Source organism: Panthera leo, chromosome B2 (assembly GCF_018350215.1).
Source record: "Panthera leo isolate Ple1 chromosome B2, P.leo_Ple1_pat1.1, whole genome shotgun sequence".
Classification (NCBI taxonomy): domain Eukaryota; kingdom Metazoa; phylum Chordata; class Mammalia; order Carnivora; family Felidae; genus Panthera; species Panthera leo.
In genome coordinates, this window is record NC_056683.1 from 134,186,823 (window position 1) to 134,212,503 (window position 25,681).

At 41.0% G+C, this 25,681-nt stretch overlaps 1 protein-coding gene and 1 long non-coding RNA gene across 5 annotated transcripts in view; one reads left to right on the forward strand and one right to left on the reverse strand.

Moving 5' to 3' along the window:
- KATNA1 (katanin catalytic subunit A1) overlaps positions 1-21,375 on the reverse strand; it is a 41,651-nt gene extending 20,276 nt beyond the window's left edge. Inside the window, exons 1-3 of one of the 4 annotated variants that reach the window (XM_042940062.1) lie at positions 21,293-21,375; positions 8,966-9,140; positions 7,310-7,467 (exon numbers count right to left, since the gene is read on the reverse strand). In XM_042940062.1, the coding sequence (XP_042795996.1) occupies positions 7,310-7,467; positions 8,966-9,127 (320 nt within the window). In that variant the 5' untranslated portion in view covers positions 9,128-9,140; positions 21,293-21,375. Of the gene's footprint in view, positions 1-7,309; positions 7,468-8,965; positions 9,141-20,863; positions 21,161-21,292 lie in introns of those variants that run through there. The other 3 variants (XM_042940061.1, XM_042940060.1, XM_042940059.1) reach the window with 3 other exon arrangements.
- LOC122220484 lies at positions 21,304-23,798 on the forward strand. The gene is made up of 2 exons (XR_006202886.1): positions 21,304-21,387; positions 23,758-23,798. It is a non-coding gene; the product is annotated as an uncharacterized LOC122220484 (long non-coding RNA).
- The last annotated feature ends 1,883 nt before the right edge of the window (positions 23,799-25,681 follow it).

The window sequence follows — 25,681 nt, forward strand, 5'->3', positions numbered from 1 at the left end:
TATCATAGTTCTTATATTTTAATTAATAAAATTTCTCACCATTTTGCTACGGACAGTTACGAGAACTGATGCATAGTGTTTTACATTCACATACGTTGCCTTATGTCACCTTTATTTCTGAGGCAGGATTCATACCTCTCAAATATTTCTCAGGGTCCTACACTTGGTTGGGGCCATTAAAATGAGCAATAGAAAAGGTAAGAGAGGCCGATCCTCAAATACCTCAAGTATAGGTAAGAGATGCGTAAAGCTAAGCAAGCATACCAGAAAGTGTAAAAGAGATCTAGTGCTATCAATGACCTCAAGAAGACCGAAAATAAACTGGGCCTGGAAACACAGGAGATGAACTAAACACAAGGGTATAACTGCAGATAAGAAAATCAGTGTAGAAAAGGAAAGATATCAAAATGAGCATAAGCAGGGTGCCTGGGTGGCTCAGACAGTAAAGCATCAGACTTTGGCTCAGGTCATGATCTTGCGGTTTGTGAGTTTGAGTCCCACATCGGGCTCTGTGCTGACAGCTCAGAGCCTGGAGCCTGTTTCGGATTCTGTGTCTCCCTCTCTCTCTACCCCTCCCCTACTCATGCTCTGTCTCTCTCTGTCTCAAAAATAAATAAAACGTTAAAATTTTTTTTTTTAAATGAGCATAATCTAGGTAAAGGATTCTAAAGACACTAACCATAAAAACAATGGTGAGCATTCAGAGATGAGAACAGAGAAGGTGGTTCAGTAAGTAGCAAATCTGAATACCAGGTCAAGAGGCTTGGCTCTTAGCTAAATGCTGCTGATAAGGTTTTAGAACGACAAGTCTAGTGCTGTATAAGATACGCTGATAAAGGAAACAGAAAGCAGGGAGATATGGGCAGGTTAGAAGTGTTATTGAGGCGTGAGGCGAGGGCCTAGCTTAAGGCAGTAAGCAAGAAGAGTCCAAGAGATGTACTTGGATACTCCTAGACATGGAAAATTGAGAATGAGGATTTGACAGGATAAAAACACCAAACCAACGTGGAAGGAATGACGGGGGTTCAATTTTGGATTTAGACACCTGGATGGCCAAGTGGAGATATTTCTTTAAAACATATATTTATTTCTCCCTTACTAGAAAAATAACATAAAACAGAAAACTGAGATATAATCAACTATAAAGAATAAAGGTCACCTGTAACCCCATTATTCAAAGTTAGCCACTTAACATATTAGTTTACCTTCTTATAGTTGCCTTTTATTTAAACAAAATAGGAACCAATGTACACACATGCACTCATATTTTCTCTCCTCATATCATAAGGCATTTCCTGTATCATCACCTCATAAATGGCTTTTAATGACTAGATGGCAATTACGTATAAAGTGTACCACATTTTATCCACTTCTTACTGCTAGCTATTCTTTCATCCAAAATACAATTTACTGAACTATTACTATTGATAGGCACTACTCTATGCATTAGGGATAAAGCATTTATATAAGTTTAATAAAACCTTTACTCTTATAGACTTACATACGTGTGTATGTGTGTGTGGAGAAGGGGCATCAATGAAGATATGAACAGTACGTCAGATGATGCTAAGTGCTATCAAGAAAAATAAAGAAGGGTAGGGGCTATGATTGGGGGGCGGTGGAATTTCAGGTAGGAGATCTGCTCAGAGACCTTCCTGAGGTGACATTTAAGTCAAGACCCGAAGGAAATGAAGAACAAGTCATAAACATCTGAGCTGAAGAAAAGGCAAGTGCAAAGAACTGAAGCATCTGTGTGTGTGACCTGCTCGCAGAGGAAGACACTTGTAAGAACTGAAGTCCTAGAGGTAGGGAAACAAGACTCATGTGCTATTGAAGGATATGATGAAGACTTTGGGTTTTATTGTGAGATAAGAAGATATTTGAGGGATACTAGCTAGCTTTAAAAGGTTTTAAATTATATTTTATTTTTTAAAGTGTATTTATTTGGAGGGAGGGAGGGAGGGAGAGAGACAGAGAGAGAGAGAGACAGAGACAGAGACAGAGACAGAGAGAGAGAGAGAGAGAGAGACTGAGTAAGGAAAGGCACAGAGAGTGAGAGACAGAGAATCCCAAGCAGACCCCATGCTATCAGCGCAGAGACCGATGCTGGGCTCAATCTCACGAACTGTGAGATCGTGACCTGAGCCCAAATCAAGGGCCAGACACTTAACCAACTGAGCCACCCAGGTGCCCCTATTTTTTATTTTTTAGAAAGAAAGAGTGCATGAGTTAGGGAGAGGGGTAGAAGGAGAGAGAAAATCTTATGCAGGAGCCACACGGAGCTCAATCCCACAACCATGGGATCACGACCTGAGCCAAAATCAAGAGCTGGATGCTCAACCAACTGAGCCACCCAGGCGGCTCTATTAACTGGCTTTTAAAAAATATTTTTAAAAAAAATCACATTTATAGCTTTGAAGCTATTTCTAATCTTTGCTCTAAAAGACTCAGTGAACCTCCTTGTGCCAACATTTCTGCGTACAACCATAGAAGAGAAAACTGGATCAACTGAATCTGTTCTTAAATGGACTAAAATCTAGCTGATGACAAGAATCACCAACAGAGTTCAAGGAAGAACAAGCTCTCTTAAGCATAAGTACAAATGAAGGCTAACAAAAAATAGGTTTGAAGGATAGTCAGTTGAGGGAGCAAGTAAAATAAACTACAGGAAGAAACAAAGATGCAGCAAATAACGTCAAAGAAGAGAAATTTACAGTTAATAGTAATCCACCCAAGGCATTGAAAAGCAGGGACAGGAAAGGATAATGAAGAAAGCAAGAAGCAATCAGAAGGAAAACTAGGGCTCATCATTATAGAATTTTCTAGATGAAGAGGCTTATCTAATTCAACTTCCCACTACTTCCAAGAGAGAATCCTCCTGCCTCTGCTTCAGATAATTCATTAAATTTGAAATCAACTTGGGGCGCCTGGGTGGCTCAGTTGGTTTTAAGTATCCAATTCTTGATCTCAACTCAGGTCTTGATCTCAGGGTCATGAGTTTAGGCCCCATGTTGGGCTCCATGCTGGGGGTGAAGCCTACTTTAAAAAGGGGGGGTGGGGCGCCTGGGTGGCTCAGTCAGTTAAGCATCTGACTTCGGCTCAGATCATGATCTCATGCTTCATGAGTTCGAGCCCCGCGTCAGGCTCTGTGCTGACAGCTCAGAGCCTGGAGCCTGCTTCAGATTCAGCCTGCTATGATTTGTTCTACTGCTTCAGATTCTGTGTCTCCCTCTCCCTCTGCCCCTCCCCTGCTCATGTTCTGTCTCTCTCTCTCTCTCTCAAAAATAAAATAAACATTAGAAAAAATTAAAAATATGGGGCGCCTGGGTGGCTCAGTCGGTTGAGCGTCCAACTTCGGCTCGGGTCATGATCTCATGGCTGGTGGGTTCAAGCCCCATGTCAGGCTCTGTGCTGACAGCTCAGAGCCTGGAGACTGCTTCAGATTCTGTGTCTCCCTCTCTCTCTACCCCTCCCCCATTCATGCTCTGTCTCAGAAATAAACATTAAAAGAAAAAATTTAAAAAAATTAAAAATAAATAAATAAAGAGGGGTGTGTCTGAGTTGCTCAGCTGGTTGAGAGTCCGACTCTTGATTTTGGCTCAGGTCGTGATCCCAGGGTTGTGGGATCAAGCCCTACATTGGGCTCCGTACCGCGCATGAAGCCTGCTTCTTTCTCTCTCTCTCTCTCTCTCTCTCTCTCTCTGTCCCTCTCCCCAACTCATGCTCTCTCTCAAAATTAAAGAAAAAAAAAAAAAACATTGAAATCAACTAAAGTTTCACTGGGCACATGTATTCATTGGAAAGTTCTTACCAATGACTGAGAGATGAGTTACAGGGCTGTTATGGACTGAATGTTTGTGCCCTCCCCCAGTTCATTATGTTAAATCCCTCACTCCCAATGAAACCATTTAGGGTACAGGATTAATTACAGTTGGGGGTGCCTGGCTGGCTCATTCAGTAAAGCATGTGACTCTTGATCTCAGGGTTGTGAGTTCAAGCCCCACACTGGGCGTGAAGCCTACTTTAAAAAAAAAAAAAAGTTAAATAAAGCCTTGATGTGAGGACTGTGCCCTTCTAAGAGACATAGAGAGTTTGCTCATTCCCTCTGCCATGTAAGCACAGAGAGAAAGCAGCTGTCTGCTTAGGAAGAGTCTTCACCAGGAACCAAACTAGCTAGCACTTTGATCTTGGATTTTTTAGCCTCCAGAACTGTGAAAAATAAAGAAATAAATTTCTGTTAAGTCATCCAGTCTGGGGTAATTTGTTATGGCAACAAGAACAGACTAATAATACATGGGCCAAATGATGATTCTCCAGAAAGAGGAAAGAAAAAAGAAAGTAAATAGAAGTAAAACATATTTCTAGGCAAGAAAAAATAAAAACGCAACTTGACTCAGCTATGATTTGTTCTACTGAAATTAAGAAAAAGGTAATCATAAATGTAGAAAAAGATTCACCCACAAATGTTGACTTTATAATAACAAAAAGGGGAAAACAACCAATAAGAACATGGTTAACTATGTAGATTATACATAACCCTTTAAAACCAAAATATAACAGAAAAAATAGTACAAATAAGTGCTTATGAGCAAAGGAAAAATTTAGTAAATATTAAAAAGTTATGAGTTGGGGCGCCTGGGTGGCTCAGTCGGTTAAGCGGCTGACTTCAGCTCAGGTCATGATCTCACGGTCCGTGAGTTTGAGCCCCACGTCGGGCTCTGTGCTGACAGCTCAGAGCCTGGAGCCTGTTTCGGATTCTGTGTCTCCCTCTCTCTCTGCCCCTCCCCCGTTCATGCTCTGTCTCTCTCTGTCTCAAAAATAAATAAACGTTAAAAAAAAATTAAAAAGTTATGAGTCAATAACAGAATATTAGTACTTTTACCTGGAGCTGAGGAAAATTAAAGTGGCAGTACCCATTAGCTGATCATAAAGTGGAAAGGGAGCATTGTGGCATGTGCTTCTCAAAGTGTGACCCGTGGACCACTAGTAGGAGAATCCCTGGCAGACTCCGAAGCTCCACCTCCCATCCACAGGCCTCCTTTGTTTTTTGTGCTTCACTTCATTGTGCTTCACAGATGTTGGATGTGTTTTTACAAACTGCGGTTTGTGGCAACCTATCAAGTCCGTTGGTGCCATTTTTCCTATAGCATTTGCTCATTTTGTGTCTCTGTGTCACATTTTGGTGATTCTTGTAATGTTTTAAACTTTCTCATTATTATTAGATTTGTTATGGTGATCTGTGATCGGAGATTATAACTTGTTGAAAGCTCAGATGACGGTTACCATTTTTTAGCAACAGAATATTTTTATTTTATTTTTTTAAGTGCATTTATTTATTTAGAGAGGGAGAGCATGTGGAATGGGCAGAGAGAGAGACACACAGGAAGAGAGAGAGAGAGAGAGAGAGAGAGAGGGAGGGAGAGAGAGAATCCCAAGCAGGCTCTGCAGAGCCCCATGCGGGGCTTGAACTCACAAACTGCGAGTTCATGACCTAAGCCAAAACCAAGAGTCAGATGCTTAACCAACTGAGCCACCCAGGCACCGGAGCAATAACGTATTTTTCAATTAAGGTATGTACATTGTTTTTTTAAGACATAATGCTATTGCACACTTAACAAATTATATAGTATAGTGTAAACATAACTTTTATATGCACTGGGAAACCAAAATATTTATGTGACTTTGTTGAACCCACAACTATCTCCTAGGTATGCCCGTATTTTATCAGACTCTCAGGAGTGAACACCCAGCATCTACATTTTAATGAGTTTCCCAATAGATCTTAGGTATACCAGAGTTTGAGAATAAGTGGTATGGCAGAGAATTCCAGCTTTGTAATCAAATATATTCGGGTTCAAACTCTAGCTCCACCAATTATTAGCTTTGTGATAATGGGAAAAAGTTATCTAACTGCACTGTACTTCAAGCTATCTTATCTAAAATACAAAAAAAAGAACATGGCTTATTTGAAAGGCTAACGTGAATAAATGAAATAACATGTGTAGTCTCTAATAGTGGTTAGGACACGTGAGCACTCAATATCTAACACCTATTGTAAAATACAATCAAGAATTGAGAGTGACAATGACAACGTGAAACTGAAAAACATCTGAGCAATGTCTTAGTGCAAGGTTCTCAAACTGATTAGGAGGCAAAGAATCTACCAGTCGGTGTTCTTTACAGAATGCTATATTTGCATATTTAAACCCACAATACAAACTAGGAAATCTATTATGTCAGTGACACAGACAAGTCATATCCATTTGACACTTGTCAGTTAAAAAATGTGCAGTGAAACTAAGCACAACTGGCTGTGTAGAGCATTCCGGAAATATCACCACTAAAGTGATATTGGCCAGCTACAGGTAATCGGAACCTGGGGGGGAAATGTCAAAGAGAAACCTAAAATAGAGAACATTTTATTTATTTATTTATTTTCTGTGAATCAAAAAGCCCATTTTGGGGCACCTGGGTGGCTCAGCAGATTGAGTGTCCAACTTCGGCTCAGGTCACGATCTCATGGTTTGTGAGTTCGAGCCCCGCATTGGGCTCACTGTTGTCAGCACGGAGCCCCCTTTGGATCTTCTGTCCCTTCTCTCTCTGCCCCTCCCCGCTTGCACTCTCTCTCAAAATTAATCTTAAAAAAAAAAACTCATTTTTCGGGATGGCTCAGTTGGTGAAGCATCTGACTCTTGATTTTGGCTCAGATCATGATCTCACGGTTCACGATCTCAAGCCCTGAGTCAGGCTCTGCACTGACAGTGTGGAGCTTGCTTGGGATTTTCTCCCCCCACTGCCTCTCTCAAAATAAATAAATAAACTTTAAAAAATTTATTAAACTATGTTTTTTAAAAAGCCCATTTCTCATTTTGGCAATTCTGATGAATAGAAGTATTCTGTGATAGCCTGTTTGAGAACCACTGTTTTAATCTAACTTCCTCACTTTACATAAGAAAAATTAGAGGCCTAGAAAAGGTTACATGCTTTTCCCAAAACTACCGAAAGTGGAAAAGACAGAATGAGAACCCAGATATTTCAGTTCCCAGCCCCATGCTCCTTCCCTCAGATAATGTCTCCGCTATTTAAGCTCATTCACAAAAGCATATTTTCGGCTTATTTCCACCTAAGTTCAATTTATTGATATAGGTCATATAGGTCATAGTTAGATGACCCGTAGTATAATCGCTATAAAAGGCATTCAGTATAAAATGCTCTCCTGTTCCTGTCTCCCTGCCACCTAGTCCTCCTAGATGTGACCAATGTTGTCCGTTTCCTATGCTAATTTGTTTCTTAAAAGGTGTCTACTTACCTTCGTTCAACAGGTACAGGCAGGGACCAGACCTCCCCCTCGGACGCTGGAAGCTCGTGTTGGGCAGCTTTCAGTGGAGTGTGGTCTAGTTTAAAGCTCTCCAGTGTCTTCATGATATCTTTAACATGCTTAGCTTCCACATTTATTTCCTGCCAAACCTGGTTTCAAAGGAGAATATGACTCTTTAAATATCTGTAACTGATAATTCACTGCCAAGATTAAACTAGGGCCATTTATTACAGATGTTAGAAACCTCCATTTTGACATCGGCTATACTGTAAATCACACCCAAATATTCTGTCAAAATTTTAAGAACGATTAAGTTTTTGTTTTCAATTGCAAGACAAAATGAATTAAATATTCTGAATAATTAAGCCACGTTCCTGACTTATGATTCATATTCAAATTACATAACAAATTGAAGATAGCTATAACTTTATTTTTGGAAAGTTTGAACAATACTTTTCTAAGTTGATTCTCTAATGGTTTTAATGGTATGTGACTGATTCTCAAAATGGTGATGAGAATGCACTAATTTCATAACTCATTAATGGACTGCGACCCACAGTTTGAAAAACATGGCTTCAGATGAAAACGGCCCAATTCACACACAACCAAGATTGTTTTAAGCACTGCTGATTCAATTTAAAAACAACATACACAAAATATTGAAATAAAGTTGGTAATGTTTTGTTTTAAAACTAAACGAGGGGTGCCAGGCTGGCTCAGTTGGTAGAGCGTGTGACTCGCGATTTCAGGGTTGTGAGTTTGAGCCCCATGTTGGATGTAGAGATTACATAAAAATAAAAAAGTCTTTTAAAAAACAAAGCTAAATGATTTAGTATCTTTACAAAAAAAAGGCTTAGACTTTTAAAATAAAAGTCTCCAGCCTACAGAACAAAAATCTTTCAGTGACAAACTTAAGACTCTATGAAATAAACTATTTCCCTCTTCTGGTAATGTAAGGGACATGCAGACAGATTTAGGGGAAAAGGTTTAAGTTCAAAGAGGTAGGATACTTCTCTCTTTTAAAGAAATTAAGGACAAGTATGGAATACTATCAAAGAAGCAGTTTAGTAGAATCTGAGGGAAATATTCAACCGAGAAGACCAGCTCAAAAAGACTATCAAATTCTGTCATATTTTTTTCCTCTGTGATAAAGTTGAACCTTGTTAGAAATGCCACCTTCAAGTGGACTTATAAGTTCTACACTTTCCAACTGTAAATTTCTATTGGTCCTGAGTGACTAACATTCCTCAAATGGGATTCAAACATAGTCTGCTTCCTAACAGCACGGTACGGTTATAGAAAGTACGGTACCCATGAGACCCGGGTGCCATTTGCAGTTTCAACAACGGCTTAAGAAAGTCCATTCTAATTTTACCAGGTAAAAGGTAAAAAATGTGATTTAGAAAAAAAGGTCAAAATTATTTCTTTCACCTATTAGATTCCAACAACTCTAATTGAGAACTCATAATACCGATGATGGTGAATATAGACTAGTACTAATATAAAAAAAAAAATTCAAGTAACATTGTATACAAATCCATGTAACAAATCACTCTTCATGTATAACTGCAAAAAGCCCTGACAACCTCCACGTCTTCTCTTCTGAGTACTTACACCATTAAAACATATAGCAGCCAAGATTCTCACCTGTTGCCATTTCTGCTGCAGATAGGTATCTTTGACTGAATACAGATACTTGTTCATCTGGTCAAGAACTCCCTGGTAATAGACCATGGCAGAGTCATAGTTCCCCAGCAATGCATATTCACGAGCCAGTTTTACATTCTCACTAATCATGAGAAGACTCATGCTCAATTGTAAGCTAAAAAAAAGAAAAGAAAAGAAACATTTTCACAGGTCTCTGAAAAATAAGTTGCAACACAGAGTTTCTTTCAAGTATACTTTCCAGGGCTCCGTCAACATGCTCACAATCACGCACACTGCGCTGTCCACCTCTGTATTTGCTCGTGCCATTTCCACTCCTTCAAAGAAGTTTCTAGGTTCCCATGGGGAAACGAACCCTGATGTGTCAAAGCCCCGCTCAGAAGGCAGTTCTCCCAGTCTGTCTGCCCTCTGAACTTCTCAGTTTGAAATAAACTCTCTGCCTTCAAATGCCCCCTGGCACTTTACTGGGACCTTTCATAGCAAGACATGTGCCTACTCTGAATTACAAGTTACTGATATATGTCTTATCTTTACTTGGAGAGCGGGATTTATATCTGAAAGATGTGAGACTATCCTCAGTGCATGACACGCAAGTGTTACTGAACAAGTGCAGAGCAAATGCACAATGTCAGACAGTTTTGGAAGGTGGTTTGAAAACGTGTGTTTTGAAGTTAGAACAATCTTGGTTAGAATTCTAATTCTGACACCTTGGTCAAATCCTTTAACGTTTCTAAGCTTCAGTTTTTCAATATGTAAAACTGAGATAGTACTACTTCCCAAGACGTGCACTATAAGGAATAAATGACTATTTAAAGTATCTGGCATACTATTTGGCAAATAATAGGATGTCAACCTTCCCTGCATCTTCCCTAAAACTATCTCTATCACAGTGTCTGTATTAGTAGGATATGGATATATGGATGTGGCTATAAAGCATCAGAAGTAGGCGCTCGGTAAATGTCAGCTTCGTTGATGTTGACAATAATTGCTGTTACTAACTGCACATAGCATGGTGTAGTTCAAAGTAAGTTAGGGTAGTGGCTCTCAAAATAAAAAGAAATTTGAAACACACGGTGAAAGAACTGCTCTGAGTTCAAATGAATGAAGTTCCAAGGCTGTGGAACTAGAAAATACAGGAAAGCTGAGAAGAGACAGATGCGTGAAGGAAACGAGATGATTTTTTTCTGACTCCTTTTGTCAGTGGGCTACTCAAACAGCTGTGTCTCACAGATGAACAGAGATGACTTCAATGCGGGGCCCTCTCTAGCTAGCCTAATCTAGCCAGAGGCTTTCCTAAAATTGTGGTTTTGACCCCTCCCTTCCCCACCCCATCTATGGGTCAAGTGGCGCAACAGAGCTTAAGTCTGATAGAGACCACTATGGCTCTTATGTTATTATTTAAATTCTCTAATCGGGGATGAGGTTTTGTGAAAAAGCATGCCAAGCAAAATTCTTGAGTTTAATTTAGTGCAGACTGTTTAGCTAGTGTGCAGAGCAAGGAGAATGATGGCAGACCAACCAGGAATATCTAACAAACACTACATTACACACAGGACTAGAAAGATTTTCTGCCAAATAGACAAGAGAAGGTAATCAAACCCACACAGCCGGAATTAGAGGACTGTATAAAGCAAGATTAACAGGAAATATTGCCGGACAGAAAAGTTAAAAACCAGCACTGCTGTCTATAGCAGAACAGAAAAGGGAGGGTACTTGCTCCCTAGGACAGAGATTACAGGGAGATGGGATCACCTCAGTGGAGACGCAGGGTTGTCAAAATCACACCAAGAGCCTCAGGCTTCCATTCTCGGCCAGTCTTTGGCAGTTCGCATTCTCTAACCAGCAAAAGGCACAACTGCGGGGGCACCCAGGTGCTCAGTCAGTTAAGCATCTGACTTCGGCTCAGGTCATGATCTCACAGTTCGTGAGTTCGAGCCGCACACAGGGCTTTCTGCTCTCAGTACGGAGCCTGCGTGGGATCCTCGGTCTCCCTCCTCTCTGCCCATCCCCCATGCGCCTGCGCGCACTCTCAAAAAAAAAAAAAAAAAAGTTAAATAAATAAAAAAAGGCGCAGCTGCTGCGCCTCCACCCAGTTAGGCTTAATATATCTCCTGTATTATTTATTAGAATCTTTAATTTTTTACAGACTTTTTTAAGTTTTTTTAAATGTTTATTTATTTTTGAGAGAGAGAGAGAGAGGAGAGACAGAACACAAGTAGGGAAAGGGCACAGAGGGACACACAGAATCCGAAGCAGGTTCCAGGCTCCAGCTGTCAGCCCAGAGCCCGATGCGGGGCTCAAACTCATGAACCGCGAGATCATGACCTAAGCTGAAGTTGGTTGGTTAAGTGAGCCACCCAGGTGCCACTAGACTTTGTGTGTGTGTGTGTGTGTGTGTGTGCGCGCGTGAGAGAGAGAGAGAGAGAGAGAGAGAGAGAGAAGGCGGGACAGAGAGAGAAGGAGAAGAGAATCCCAAGCAGGCTCCAAACTGTCAGTGCAGAGCCGGATGCAGGGCTCAAACTCCCAAACCACGAGATTATAACCTGAGCCGAAATCAAGAGTAGGACATTAACCGACTGAGCCATCCAGGCACCCTTATTAGGATCTTTAAACCCAAACACCTTTAATCTCAGTATCAGGTTCAATTCCTAAGTAGGGGGCAAACTAAGAAGCCGAGACAGCAACTGGCCCCCTTCCTGAAAACCAATTCTAGAAGAGCCACAGTTACTTTGTAGAAGGTTGATGGATCCTAGAACTGAATACAAAATTCTGAAAAAACACTGAAATACCAGATGGTGATTTCGGTCCCACTGTGTGGGGAGGTACAAGGCAGCTTGGAGGGAAACAGGGCCAGGTTAGATTTTTCTATCTGTGCCTTTCTGAGGTCTATTCTCCTGGGCCATCCTTGCTGACCCTACCCACACTTACTGCTATAGGTCAGAAGAGCAGCTGGATGGAGACATCATGGCAAACCTAGGCCTGGACAGACTGGGGAACTGATAAAAACAGAGGTCAACAGGACAGCTCTGTGAGTGGTCTCTTGCTGCCACTCTTCCATTCAGTTTAGGCTAGACGGTAACAACTAAGAAAGACAGTTCTTAGGAATATCAGTTTCCAGGCTCAGAATCCCTACTGGCAGGATTGGGACAGCACACAACTGGGACATCAGGAAATGATGAAGGTGGTTGAATAAGACAACAGAGACTCAGCACACTGCCCCCCCCCCCAAGAAAGTAAACATAATTGGGCTAAGCCATCAATTCAAGAAGCTAGATAAAGACTAACAGAGCAGACCAAAAAGTACACGAAGGGAGAAGATAAAGGGCCAAATTTAAATAAAAACAAAGAGGAGAGGAGAGGAGAGTAGAAGAGAGGGGGGGAGAGGAGAGGAGAGGGGAGGGGAGGGGAAAGGAGAGGAAAGGAGAGGAAGAAAACCCCAAAACACTGGAAAAGACTTTTTAAAAAAAGCAAAATATGAGTCATTAAAAAATTGAGAAGCAAATCTTGGCAAGGCTGATTAAAGGAAAAGAAAAAAGAACATGCAAGTAAATAAAATACAAAATGAAAAAGAGGAAATAACTAGACAGTCTTGAAAGAAAATAATTTTTTTCTCCTTTAAAAATGTTTCTTCTCTTATTTACTAGAAAACGAAGTTAAAAAAATTTTTTTTACATTTATTTATTTTTTTTGAGAGACAGACAATGACAGAACACAAGTAGGGGAGGAGCAGAGAGAGAAGACACAGAATCCGAAGCAGGCTCCAGGCTCCGAGCTGACAGCACAGAGCCCGACACAGGGCTCAAACTCACAAACCGTGAGATCATGACCTGAGCCGAAGTCGGACGCTTAACCGACTGAGCCACCCAGGCGCCCCGAAAATGAAGTTTTAATGAAAGACTTCTACCTTTAAAAAGCTTCAGACCCAGAGGATTTTTTATAGGTGGGGTTTACAACTACCTTCTAAATAGAAGGTGATTCTAATCACATAAAAGTTGACTGAGAAAACAACGGAAAAACTGACCAACTCTTTTAGGAGGCTGGGCTCACCTCGATTTCAAAATTGAATAAGAACAAGATAAAGCCCATTTTGCTTATGAACAAAAATAAGAGCTAACAATGTTTCAAAACACACACTATCTCTGATCAAGAATTATCCCAGGGGGCACCTGGCTGGCTCAACTGGAAGAGCATGTAACTCTTGACCTTGGGGTCGTGAGTTTGAGCCCCATGTTGGGTGTAGAGATTACTTAAGTAAATAAACCTTAAAAAAAAAAGATTTATCGCAGGAAAGCAAAGGTAATTTAAGATCAGAAAATCCATCCTTGGGGCAACTGGGTGGCTCAAGTCAGTTAATGTTGACTGATTTTGGCTCAGGTCATGATCTAAGCCCTGTGTTGGACTCTGTACGGGAAGTGGCTGGTGCCTGCTTAAGATTCTCTCCCCCTTTCCCTCTGCCCCTCCTCCTCCTCCATGCATGCTCTCTCTCCCTGTCTCTTTCTCTTGCTCTCAACAAAAGAAAATCCATTCTGATAATTCCTCATTCTAATGGACAAAAGGACTTCATACGAAAAAAGTAAAGAGAATAAAGGACAATTCATGGAAGGGAAAATCCAAATGGCTACAATCCAAATTCAGCCTAACCAAAGAAACTGTTCTATTAACAGATGAATGCAAATGAAAGTAATCAGAGACCCCTTTTACATTCACCAGATTAAAAACAAAATGGTAAATCTAATAATACTAAGTACTGCAAGGATTTGGGAAAAAAGAAACCCTCACATATAATGTGTAGACATAAACTGGTATAGTCATTTTGGAGAGCAATCTGGCAGTACTTAGAGAAATTACATATGCAAATATACTACGACCCAGAAATCCCACTCTTCTCTAAATATTCCAGAGGAAGTCTCACACGCAGATCCAGAGACTTGTTTTAGGATGTTAATGACAGAATTATTTGAGAAGTCAAGGAGTTGGAGGCAATCAACCTCAATCAACCTATTCCCTGCTAGAGAAATGGGTAAGAAAATGTGGTGGATGCATACTATGGAATACCATGTAGAAGAGGAAGCAATTGACAAAATTTAAAAATAGCAAAATGCATAGATCATTGAAATACAGGGTTGGGTGAAATAAAACCCAGACACAGAACAAGATTTAGATCACAATAGCATTTTGTAAATTCAAAATATATATACTATATAAAACACTCTTTTGTCAGGGATATATACACATCGAAAAACACATATTAAATATATTAGAATATCTTTGGAGGGTAAGACACAGAATATAAGTGGAGAAAGAAGATGAAGGCGAAGGAAAAAACAAATAATACACACTACAAAAGAAGAGTCTTGTATCAACATATAGCCTCTAAGATGCCCCCTGGTATCCCTACCCTTGTGTAATTACCTTCCCTTGAATATGAGCTTGTTAATAGACAGAATAAGCAAAAATTATGGAATGTCACCTCTGAGATTTGACTGTGACTTCCATCTTGCTCACAGCCTCTTGCTGGCAGCTCTAAGCTGTCCTGTGCAGAGGCTCACATGGCAAAGAACTGAGGGGGACCCCAGGCCAATAGCCAGTGAGGAGCTGAATCCTGCCATCACCATGTAAGGGAGCCTGGAAGCCAATCCTTCCTCAGTTGAGTCTTGAGCTGATTGCAGCCATGACTGCTACCTTGATTACAGCCTGGGAAAGACTCTGAAGCACAAGCACCCAGCTAAGCCATGCCCACAGCCTAACCAAAGAAACTGTGAGATAAAAGTTTGTTGTTTCAAGGAACTAAGTTTTGGAGTAATTTGTTATGAAGAAATATAGCTATGAACTAACTCAAGACTGAGCATCTGAGGTCCAAAAGACAAAAAATTCCATGACCTAAATAGTGATTCCATATCCACTATATATATAATATATATAATATATCCACTGTAAATATTTCATCTTGATAAAAGCTCCATGCCCAGAGACCATGGCTCTGTTATTTACTGACCGATCCCCAGCACCCAGAGCCATGTCTGGCACATAGCAGATAATTAATCTTTGAAGGAACGCATACTGCCAGGTTTTTGTTATAACCACTAAGATTTCTTATCTTTGTCCAGTTCCCGACCCTCAGCACTCTCACATTCCTTGGTCCTCAACTCTTCCTGACCAGAACTGTGTGATGGCTCCTACCCTGAAGCTGTAAGTGCCCTACGGTGACACCTAGTCTGGGAAACGATGTTAGAAGAGTAGAGCTGGGGCCAGGCGCTGGCAGTAAACAGTGGCTCTAGAGGAGTTGGGTGTCAAGCCTCTATGTCTTTTCCTTAACTGACCCCCTCCACATCTTTCTTCATGTCCTCCTACTAAAAAACAAATTCTAAATCAAGTTGTTACTTATACATAGGTGCCTCCCCCTACTTTTTGTTTTGAGGGCCATGATTCAAAATCCCAAACCTCGTAGAATTCACTCCAGGCCTTCATTGAAGGTTCTGTGTTATGAGTACTTCTGGTCAGATAAAATTCCTTAGCATCCAATGAATTGGCATTTTCTAACAAACAAATGTAAAAGTCAATCCAAGGCCATATTAAAAATGACCTGAAAAATTCTTGATTATCAAAGAAACAATGTGTTTACTGAAAATAATATCAGGGGCGCCTGTGTGGCTCAATTGGTTGAGCATCCGACTTTGGCTCAGATGGTGATCTCACGGTTTGTGAGCTCAAGCTCTGCATCAGACTCGTAATGCTATCAGCACAGAGTCCAGTTTGGATCCTCTGTCCCTCCCTCTCTCTCTGCCCTTCCCCCGCTTGCACTCTCTCTCTCAAAAATAAACAAACAGGGGCACCTGGGTGGTTCAGTAGGTTAAGCGTCCGACTTCAGCTCAGGTCATGATCTCACAGTTCATGGGTTTGACCCCCACATTAGTCTCTGTGCTGACAGCTCGGAGCCTGGAGCCTGCTTCAGATTCTGTGTCTCCCTCTCTCTCTCTGCCCCGCCCCACTTGTGTTCTATTTCTCGCTCAAAATTAAATATTTAAAAAAATTAATAAACATTAAAAAAGTCCTTAGTTGATTAAATGTGAGACAAAAATTTTCCTATTCTTCCAGTAGTCTCTAAGAAAGCTTTCTCAAATGAATATCAACACTGCAAATTTATGAGATTCTCAAATGTCCAAGAATATAACCTTATCATTTCTAAAACTACTCTGCAGAAGTACAGAAATGAGGTCTACCTAGCACAATATCTGGCAATTAAAAAATATTTTTTTAAGTTTATTTATTGTTGAGAGAGAGACAGAGCACGAGCAGGAGAGGGGCAGACAGAGAGGGAGACACAGAATCTGAAACAGGTTCCAGGCTCTGAGCTGTCAGCCTGTAGGGCTCTAATCCACAGACCTTGAGATCAAGACCTGAGCTGAAGTCGGATGCTTAACCAACTGTGCCACCCAGGCACCCCAATATCTGGCAATTTTTGAAGAAATTAATATATTTGGAGAAAAGCCTATAGACCAAATTTTAACCACCATGAACAGTAAAGACTATCCACTGGTTCAATTAATAGAACGCTTATAAAAATGAGATTGTCCACAGGGCAGCTGGGTGGCTCAGTCAGTTAAGCATCCAACTCTGACTTTGGGCTCAGGTCATGATCTCTCAGTTCGTTCACTCTGTGCTGACAGTGTGGAGCCTGCTTGAGATTCTCTCTCTCCCTGTCTCTCTGCTCCTCCCGCATGCTCCTTTCTCTCTCAGAATAAATAAATAAACTTAAAAAAAAATTTCCTTAAATAAAAATGAGATTGTCCAGAAAGTCAGATTCACGATTAGACATTATCAAAGAGAAAAATAACCATAGGTGATGTCTACTTTATCTCACAAACTTTTCCTTTACATTATCCTATCAGAACCAACCTTTTGCTTACATGGCTTGTGCATTTATTTTAGCTGATGACTAAATCAATTTATCTAAACTAAGTAAGATGCAACGTGAAATTTTAATTCAAGTAACAGAGTCAAAATTTTTACTTTATTTTATTTTTAAAGTTTATTTCTTTATTTTGTCAAGCAGGCTCCACACTGTTGGCACAGAGCTCGACTTGGAGCTTGAACCCATGAACTGTGAGATCATGATCTGAGCCAAGATCAAGAGTCAGACACTGAACTGAGTCACCTAGGCGCCTCCAGAGTCAAAACTTTTAAATAATAAAAAATATTACAGCAAAATTTCTAACAAACTTAATATTTGCTGTGGTGTGGTATCTCCACAAAGAGACTTAGAGTATCGTTTTCTCCACCAGGATTAGGGGAAAGAAGTGATCAAAGAGACGGAAAAAGAATAGGCAACAGATCCAGTGAAGAAATGGGCAGGGGCACCTGGGTGGCTCAGTCGGTAGAGCGTCCGACTTCGGCTCAGGTCATGATCTCGTGGTCTGTGAGTTCAAGCCCCGCATCAGGCTCTGTGCTGACAGCTCAGAGCCTGGAGCCTGTTTCGGATTCTGTGTCTCCCTCTCTCTCTGCCCCTCCCCTGCTCATGCTCTGTCCCTCTCTGTCTCAGAAATAAATAAAACATTTAAAAAAATTAAAAAAAAAAAAAAAAGAAATGGGCAAAAGACATGAATAGACACTTCACCAAAGAAGACATCCAGGTGGCCAACTGACACATGAAAAAATGCTCCACATCACTTATCATCAGGGAAATACAAATCAAAACCACAATGAGATACCACCTTACACCTGTCAGAATGGCTAACATTAACAACTCAGGCAGCAACAGATGTTGGCAAGGATGCAGAGAAAGAGGATCTCTTTTGCATTGTTGGTGGGAATGCAAGCTGGTGCAGCCACTCTGGAAAACAGTATGGAGGTTCCTCAAAAAACTAAAAATAGAGCTACCCTATGACCCAGCAATTGCACTACTAGGCATTTATCCATGGGATACAAGTGTGCTGTTTCGAAGGGACACATGCACCCCCACCTTTATAGCAGCACTATCAACAATAACCAAAGTATGGAAAGAGCCCAAATGTCCATCGAAGGATGAATGAAGATGTGGTATATAAATACAACGGAGTATTACTCGGCAATCAAAAAGAATGAAATCTTGCCATTTGCAACTACGGGGATGGAACTGGAGGCTATTATGCTAAGTGAAATTAGTCAGAGAAAGACAAAAATCATATGACTTCACTCATATGAGGACTTTAAGAGACAAAACAGAGGAACATAAGGGAAGGGAAACAAAAATAATATAAAAACAGGGAGGGGGACAAAACAGAAGAGACTCATAAATATGGAGAACAAACTGAGGGTTACAGGAGGGGTTGTGGGAGGGGGGATGGGCTAAATGGGTCAGGGGCGCTAAGGAATCTACTCCTGAAATCACTGTTGCGTTATATGCTAATTAATTTGGATGTAAATTTTAAAAAATAAAAAATAAAATATAATCCACACACACACACAAAGAATAGGAACAGATGCAAACATCTGAGTTCTAAGATTCCTACTCTCTCCCAAAACAACAAATATGGGGACCTCCCTACTCCACACCTAAAAAAACGAGACCATATCCACTCAATTTTAAGGAGTTAGACTGGGCTCCACTAATAAGTGCAGTTTTTACTGTAATGTGCATAGGTCAGTCATTCAAGAAATATTTACAGAGCACCTAACCCGTTGCAAGGAATCGCACGGAAGACAAAAATAAGAACTAAACCTGGGCGCCTGGGTGGCTCAGTCAGTTAAGTGCCCAACTCTTATTTTCAGCTCAGGCCATGATCTCACGGTTTGTGGGTTCAGGCCCTGCATCAGGCTCTGCACTGACAGCACAGAGCCTGCCTGGGATTCTCTCTCTCCCGCTCTCTCTCTGCCTGTCCCCCGCTTGTGCTCTCTCTCTCAAAAATAAATAAACTTAAAAAAAAGAAGAATTAAACTTTTAAAACCTTGATGTTTAGAAGAAGGGACATCATTTGATCTATCCTAGGTGTTATTCTTTAGTTACGAAAAAGAAACAAGCATAACATATTATTAAGCTCAGGCTAAAAAATCAACATCAATGTTAAAAATATTTATCTGTAAAACTGATGTCCTAAAATAAAAACAAATGAACCTCAATCATACATTTTCTTGAAGGCATTTCAATAAATCAAGTGTGTGTAACTCTAAAAGTGACAACACACTATTAAGCAACGTTCAGAATGTTCATCTCTGGGATATAAAAACAACCATAATGCTAATTTACAGTCAGTCACTAATGATTATGAAAAAATACAATAAATGAGTGACCCATGACCAATTACAGCATGGCATGCATTTTTCTTACCTTTATAATCATCATATGATTAATGCTCAAGAAGCATGAGAAAGTTATCAAAAGAGTGCCAAAAGAAAAAAAAAACTGCTCAGGAAAAAATAATACACATATATATATATTTGGTAAACTTTCTCTCAGTTTCCCCTGAATAAAACAAAAATAAATCAGTGAATATAACAATTAAAATGTAATTTAAAAGCTATATTCAAATTGTGCCAATAAACACCACAAGCAAAATCTATTTAGCATGTTATCAACACTGACCATATTGATTTGATACACTCTTTTTAACCAGTCAGTAGCTAAAAAGAACCCAAACCACTGTTGTAAAGGGAAATTCAACAATGTTAGTACAGTAAATTCTACAAAATTCTCTAATTCTTAGTATTTGTCAGAACGGTGACACCAGTATCAAAATATTACGCAGAATCTGTTGTATAATATGCCTACTATTGAATCTGTAAAATGTAAAAGATTCTCCAATAACCAATGCCATGGAAGAGCTGTGCATAGCTTTCCGCAGTCTAGGAATGTTGGAAATTGATCAGCACTCCCCCCCTCCTCTTTTTTTTTTTTTTTTTAAGGCATGATACAGACCACAAGTTAATAGCAATACAAAATAAAGAGTTCTGCCACTATTTCTGTGTGAGAATTTACTGATTACAGATATCATCTCCTTTGGAAAAGACAATAGGGCTGCACAATGAGACATTTAGGCCTCTGAACTTTACAAGAATCTCTCTTGCCACCGGGGTGTTCTATCATTGTGGCAAACATCTATCGCACACATTCTAAAACAGTAGGAATGTTTCCAGCAGTAACCAAAGGTCTGATTTCAAAGAGCAACACATAAGTGAATGCTTTGAAGAGAGAAAGATGCAACATTGTGCTGCTGGAATTTAGTAACTGATATAAAAATGGCACTTGGCAGTTAAAAGAAAAAGTTATTTTTTATTAAATAAGGGCTGAGACTATTCACTGTAAGGCACTTAAGGGTCCACGTTTATCTCTAATTCCGTCACCGTAGAATATGCCATATGAAACGATGTTTAGAGGGATACATTTTCTAAAGTTCCGACTCTAAACAAAAAGGGCCAAAAGCCTCCCAGAGCACGCCTGGCTCCAGAATAAGTAAGAAAGAATATCCTCAACGCTATCACACCAACCCAATAAAATGTAAGAAAAGAAGCTGCATCCCAATGTCAAGGCTTTCGAGGTTTTTCAGGGGTGAGGGTTTGGGGACGGGGGCGTGGATGGATTCAGGAGAAATCCGCTCAAAAAAGCGAAGAAATAAAGAAAGACGTGTTTTTCCGGCCAGAGACGTCTCTAATGACACAGGCCTAGAAATGGGATCGCCAAGAGCCCCCCAAAGTCCTCGGCTGGACAGGATTCCTCAGGCAGGGGAACCGTCACCTGAGCCACAGGTGTCAGCGACAACATCAAGGACCTAAGAAAGACCTCAGTGCAGGCAAGGGCAGGCTCTCACAGCGGGATGCGCAGAGGGCTCCCATTGTCCGCCCCTAATCCCTCGCCGAGCTGGCCACGGGAGTCGGGGATCCCAGGGCACCGGGAGAGGCAACACTCACCTGTGCCTGCCGAGGCTCCTCGGGAAACCGCCCACCGCCAGGCGGAGGGGAAGGGCCGTGCGTGGCTCGAGGCGGCAAGGAAGCAGGGCCCAGCCCAGTCCCAACCCCTCTGCCCCGTTCACGGACCCAGCACTGCTGGGTTCAACCGTCACAAGCCCCGGCGCTGCTTCACCTCGCCGAGAATTTGAAGGCAAACCCGCCAGGGTCACTTCCGGTGCTGGGGGTGGCCTCGTCAACTCCGGCGCACGCGGGGCGACGCCCCGGGAGCGAGGACGCCGGGCAGCGTGCGCGCGCCGGGCGCCGGTCGCCGGCCGGGGCCTGGGCGGGGCAGGCGGGGGCGCGCCTGCGCAGTGAGCGCCGCCTCGTGGAGGCCGTCAGGGTGGAGGGAAGTGAGGGTTGGAAAGGTTGTAACCGTAGCACGTATCCTACCTCGGTATTTTTTCCGAAGTTCTTCCTCCTTTTTCCTCCCATTTGGTTTTCTCCACACTCCTCCGAGGATAGGAAGTCAGAGTGTCATTTTACAGGTGAGTGTCAAGGGCCAAATGATTTGTTTATGACAAAGCCAGTTTTAGAACCAAATACGCAGAATTCCACTTGAGGCGCCTGTCACGGCATAAGATGAATAAAATAGGGAATCGGTAAAGAAAGATATTCGGACGTGCTGCTAGTGGAATTTTATTTTCTTGAAAAACAATTTTTTTTTTTGTCATCGTTTTAATACAACCAGACAACACACAATACTACGATGTTTCACAATTTATAGATACGTACTCGACAGTGCTGTTGGCCATGCTTCGTCCAGTCTTAATCACCATTTTCTCCCTCCACCTAAGGTGGAATGAGGCCCTAGATAACGTTTTCCTGTAGGAGTGCATGGGAATTAAAATTCTAATCTTAAATCATCGCAGTAATTTAACACAGATTTATATAAAGGCAATTCAAGGAAAATATGTCCATTTAGTCCACAAATATTTATTGAGCCACTACTATGCTATTGACATTGTTGTAGGCATTGATGGATCAAAACAAAACAAAACAAAAAAACTAGAGCTTAAAGTCCTACCTAAGTAGAAAATAATAGTTTTGCTATGGTGGCTAGGAACTCCATTGTAATGAAGCACTGGAAACTATAACTAGTATATCTTAAAAAAAAAAAAAAAAACAATTAGGGGAGGTACATATTAATTACCCTAGTTAGGATGAATCAACCTTCATCTTTTATGTATGCAAATGTATGGTGAGTTAGAAAGCCCATTTATACTTTGAAAACTTCTCAAAACAGGGGCACCTGGGTGGCTCAGTCCGTTGAGCATCCCACTTCGTCTCAGGTCATGATCTCACAGTTAGTGAGCTCGAGCCCTGCGTCGGTCTCTGTGCTGACAGCTCAGAGCCCAGAGCCTGCTTCCCATTCTGTGTCTCCCTCTCTCTGTGCCCCACTTCTGCTCTCTCTCTGTCTCCAAAATAAATAAACATTTAAAAAAATTAAAAAAAAAAACTCAAAACAAAATGAATACATATTATATGATTCTGTTTATATGAAATTCTAGAACAGGCAAGACTAATCTATAGTAATAAAAAGCTGATCAGTGTTTGCCTGAGGCTGGGAGGAGGGATGGAAAAGGATTAGACTTCATGGAGGCATAAGGAAATGTTTTGAGGTGATGAAAATATTAGGGTATTGGTTACACAGATGTATATATTTATTAAACTTCATCAAAGAATACACACAAAATGGATGTGTTTTATTTTTTAAGTAAGCTCCATGCCCAGGAAGATCCCCTGGGATCAGTGTATGCCCCAACGACTGAGCCAGTCAAGCCACCCCAAAATGGATGCATTTTATTGTGCATAAATCATACCTCAATGAAGTTTTTTTTTTTAATGTTTATTTTATTTTTTTTTTTCTGAGAGAGAAAGAGAGAGTGCAAGCAGGGGAGGGGCAGAGAGAGAGGGAGACAGAGAATCTGAAGCAGGCTCCACATTGCCAGCGCAGAACCTGACATGGGGCTTAAACTCAACAAACCATGAGATCATGACCTGAGCCAAGGTCAGACGCTTAATCAACCGAGCTACCCAGGCGCCTCAGTTGATTTTTAAAGTAAAAAAATAAATAAATAAACCTCCAGAGTGGCTTACATTCACTAGTTCCGTTTCTTCACTAGTTGTACTAGTTAGGGAAGACAAGGCTAAGCTGTAGTAGCCGCTAAATCAGAGGTTTCAAACGACAGGATTTGTTCTTTTAAATGGTAGTATAAAAATTTTCCCTTATACCAAAAAAAGTGTTTCATTCCAGGATAAACTGGCTTTTTGGGCTATCTAGATGATCCAAAAGGCTGGCGAATCTGAAAGTAAAAAAAAAAAAAAAAAAAAAAATGTGCTTGGAAGCACCGTCCTTTGAGGACTCATTCTCCTTCAGGCAGCAAAATGTCAAAAAAATTAACTGGCTCAAAAATTATATTGAGAAATCAACAAGAGGAGTTAGTTATAGCTTGGAGAAAACAATTTGAGAACAGATGACACTGAATGTGGCTAGATTAATAATTCTGAAGTTTCCCTGGAGTTATTATTTTTTTTAATTTAAAATCTTTTTAAATGTTTATTTATTTTTGAGAGAAAGACAAGTGTGTGAGCAGAGGAGGGGCAGAGAGACAGAGACAGAATCCGAAGTAGGCCCCAGGCTCCGAGCTGTCAGCAGAGAGCCCGACATAGGGCTCGAACTCACAAGCTGTGAGATCATGACCTGAGTCGAAGTAAGATGCTTAACTGACTGAGCCACCCAGGTGCCCCTGAAGTTTCCCTGGAGTTATAATAGAACTCTGAGTTTACCAAAGGGGCTATAAACTTGTGCTCCTTTTAACACGATTTTTTTTTTTTCTCATTTACTATGTTCATAGCAGAGTGGATGCAGGCACTGGGACCCTTGGCAGTAGGGGGGGAAAATGAGATAATCTGCACAACTTGTCTGGATATGACACCTGCTACTTCTGCCCACATCTCATTGGCCAGAGCAAGTCATGTGACCAAGCCTGACTTCAAAGGGATGGGACTGTGCAACTCTGCAGTGTGCTCTGAAGAAGAAAAAGAGAATGTGTGTTCCACAGTCATGACTACACTAGACATTTCTTCTTTTACAAGGGTGGCTCCTACAACCACCAGCCTTCTAAAGTGATTGTGTCCAAACTGGGACTCAGAAAATTATTTATTATTATTACTCATATAATAATAATGAGTGATAATAATAAATATTCAATAGGAAAAATGGAGCCATGCAAGTTTTCAAATGAAGGCATAAGTTATATAGCAAATAGGGAGATTAATTTGGCAGCTGTGAGTAGGAAGGTTTGGAGGGGAGGAAGAAGATTGGGAGACTTGCAAGAGGTGTGGTGACATGTGGAACTGCACAGAGAGAAAGTTCTAGAAGAAATAAATACATTAAATCATTTTTTAATTTAAATTTTTATTACTTATTTTATTTCTTAAATTTAAATTTAAAACAATTTCCATTTCATCAGAGAAATCTAAAAGGACTTTTCAGACCACTTTATTAATTGTACTCACCTGGTCAATTGCATCTGGCAGTCCTTTTTCGCATACTTCAAAAATTTGAGCCATCTCTTAAGATACAGAGTATATATATATATATGAGAACATTCTTTTTTTTTTTTTAATGTTTATTTTTGACAGAGAGAGCATAAAAGCAGGGGATGGGCAGAGGGGGGGGGAGGGGGAGGGAGACACAGAATCCAAAGCAGGCTCAAGGCTCTGAGATGTCAGCTCAGACCCCGAGGCAGGACTTGAACCCACAAACCATGAGATGGTGACCTGAGCTGAAGTCAGATGCTCAACCAACTGAGCCACCCAGGCCCCCAGAGAAAATTCTACCCATGAGTAAGAATACTGAATTACTATATTCTGTTAAAATATTTGCTGTAACCAACTGGGGCAGATCCCCAGTGTTGTTCATTAACTTTATTATAGGGGTGCCTGGGTGGTGCAGTCGGTTAAGCATCCGACTCTTGATCTCGGCCCAGGTCATGATCTCACAGTTCGTGGGTTCAGGCCCCGCATCGGGCTCTGCACTGATGGTGCAGAGACTGCTTGGGATTCTGTCTCTTCCTCTCTCTGCCCCTCCCCTGCTTGTGCTCTCTCTCTCTCAAAAATAAAAAAATAAACTTAAAAACATTAAAAAAAACCCCCACTTTATTATATACACCCTTCCATCACAGTCCTGCTACTCCCAGACTGCTGAATACTACAGGGGGGAAAAAAAATCACACCACCATGAAGATTGATGCACAACTTTGTAACTTCCAACCCACCCGAAGCATATTTTTCTTCATGTTTCCCCTCCATTCTCTCTGTTACTCTTGACATTAGTTATTTCAAACTTTCACCACTTTCCTCAAGCCAGCTACCTACCCATTTCTGTCATCTCAGGAAATCACTACGTCTCCACCCTCAGAGAAGATAGAAGCTATTAGGTCGAAATTCCCTCAACTTCAGGAGAGAATTCCCTCTGCAGAATTCTCTGCCTGAGGCAGAGAATGCCATCCAGCCACCAAATACTCACTTTCCTTACTTAGTAACAGAACCAACTTGACAAAATTGGGCCATCTGGAATAAGAACCACATTTCCAGACTCTTACGCAGCTAGGTGTGGCCACAGATCTAACTTCTGGCCAGTACAAGTGTCATGTACAACTTGGAGGAAGGCACCTTAAAGGGAGGGGCCCTGAAACCCCCCCTTATTCCCTGTCACCATCCCCTCTTTTTATCAGATTAGAACAGGGGAAAGATGGGAGACAGTATATATAAGCA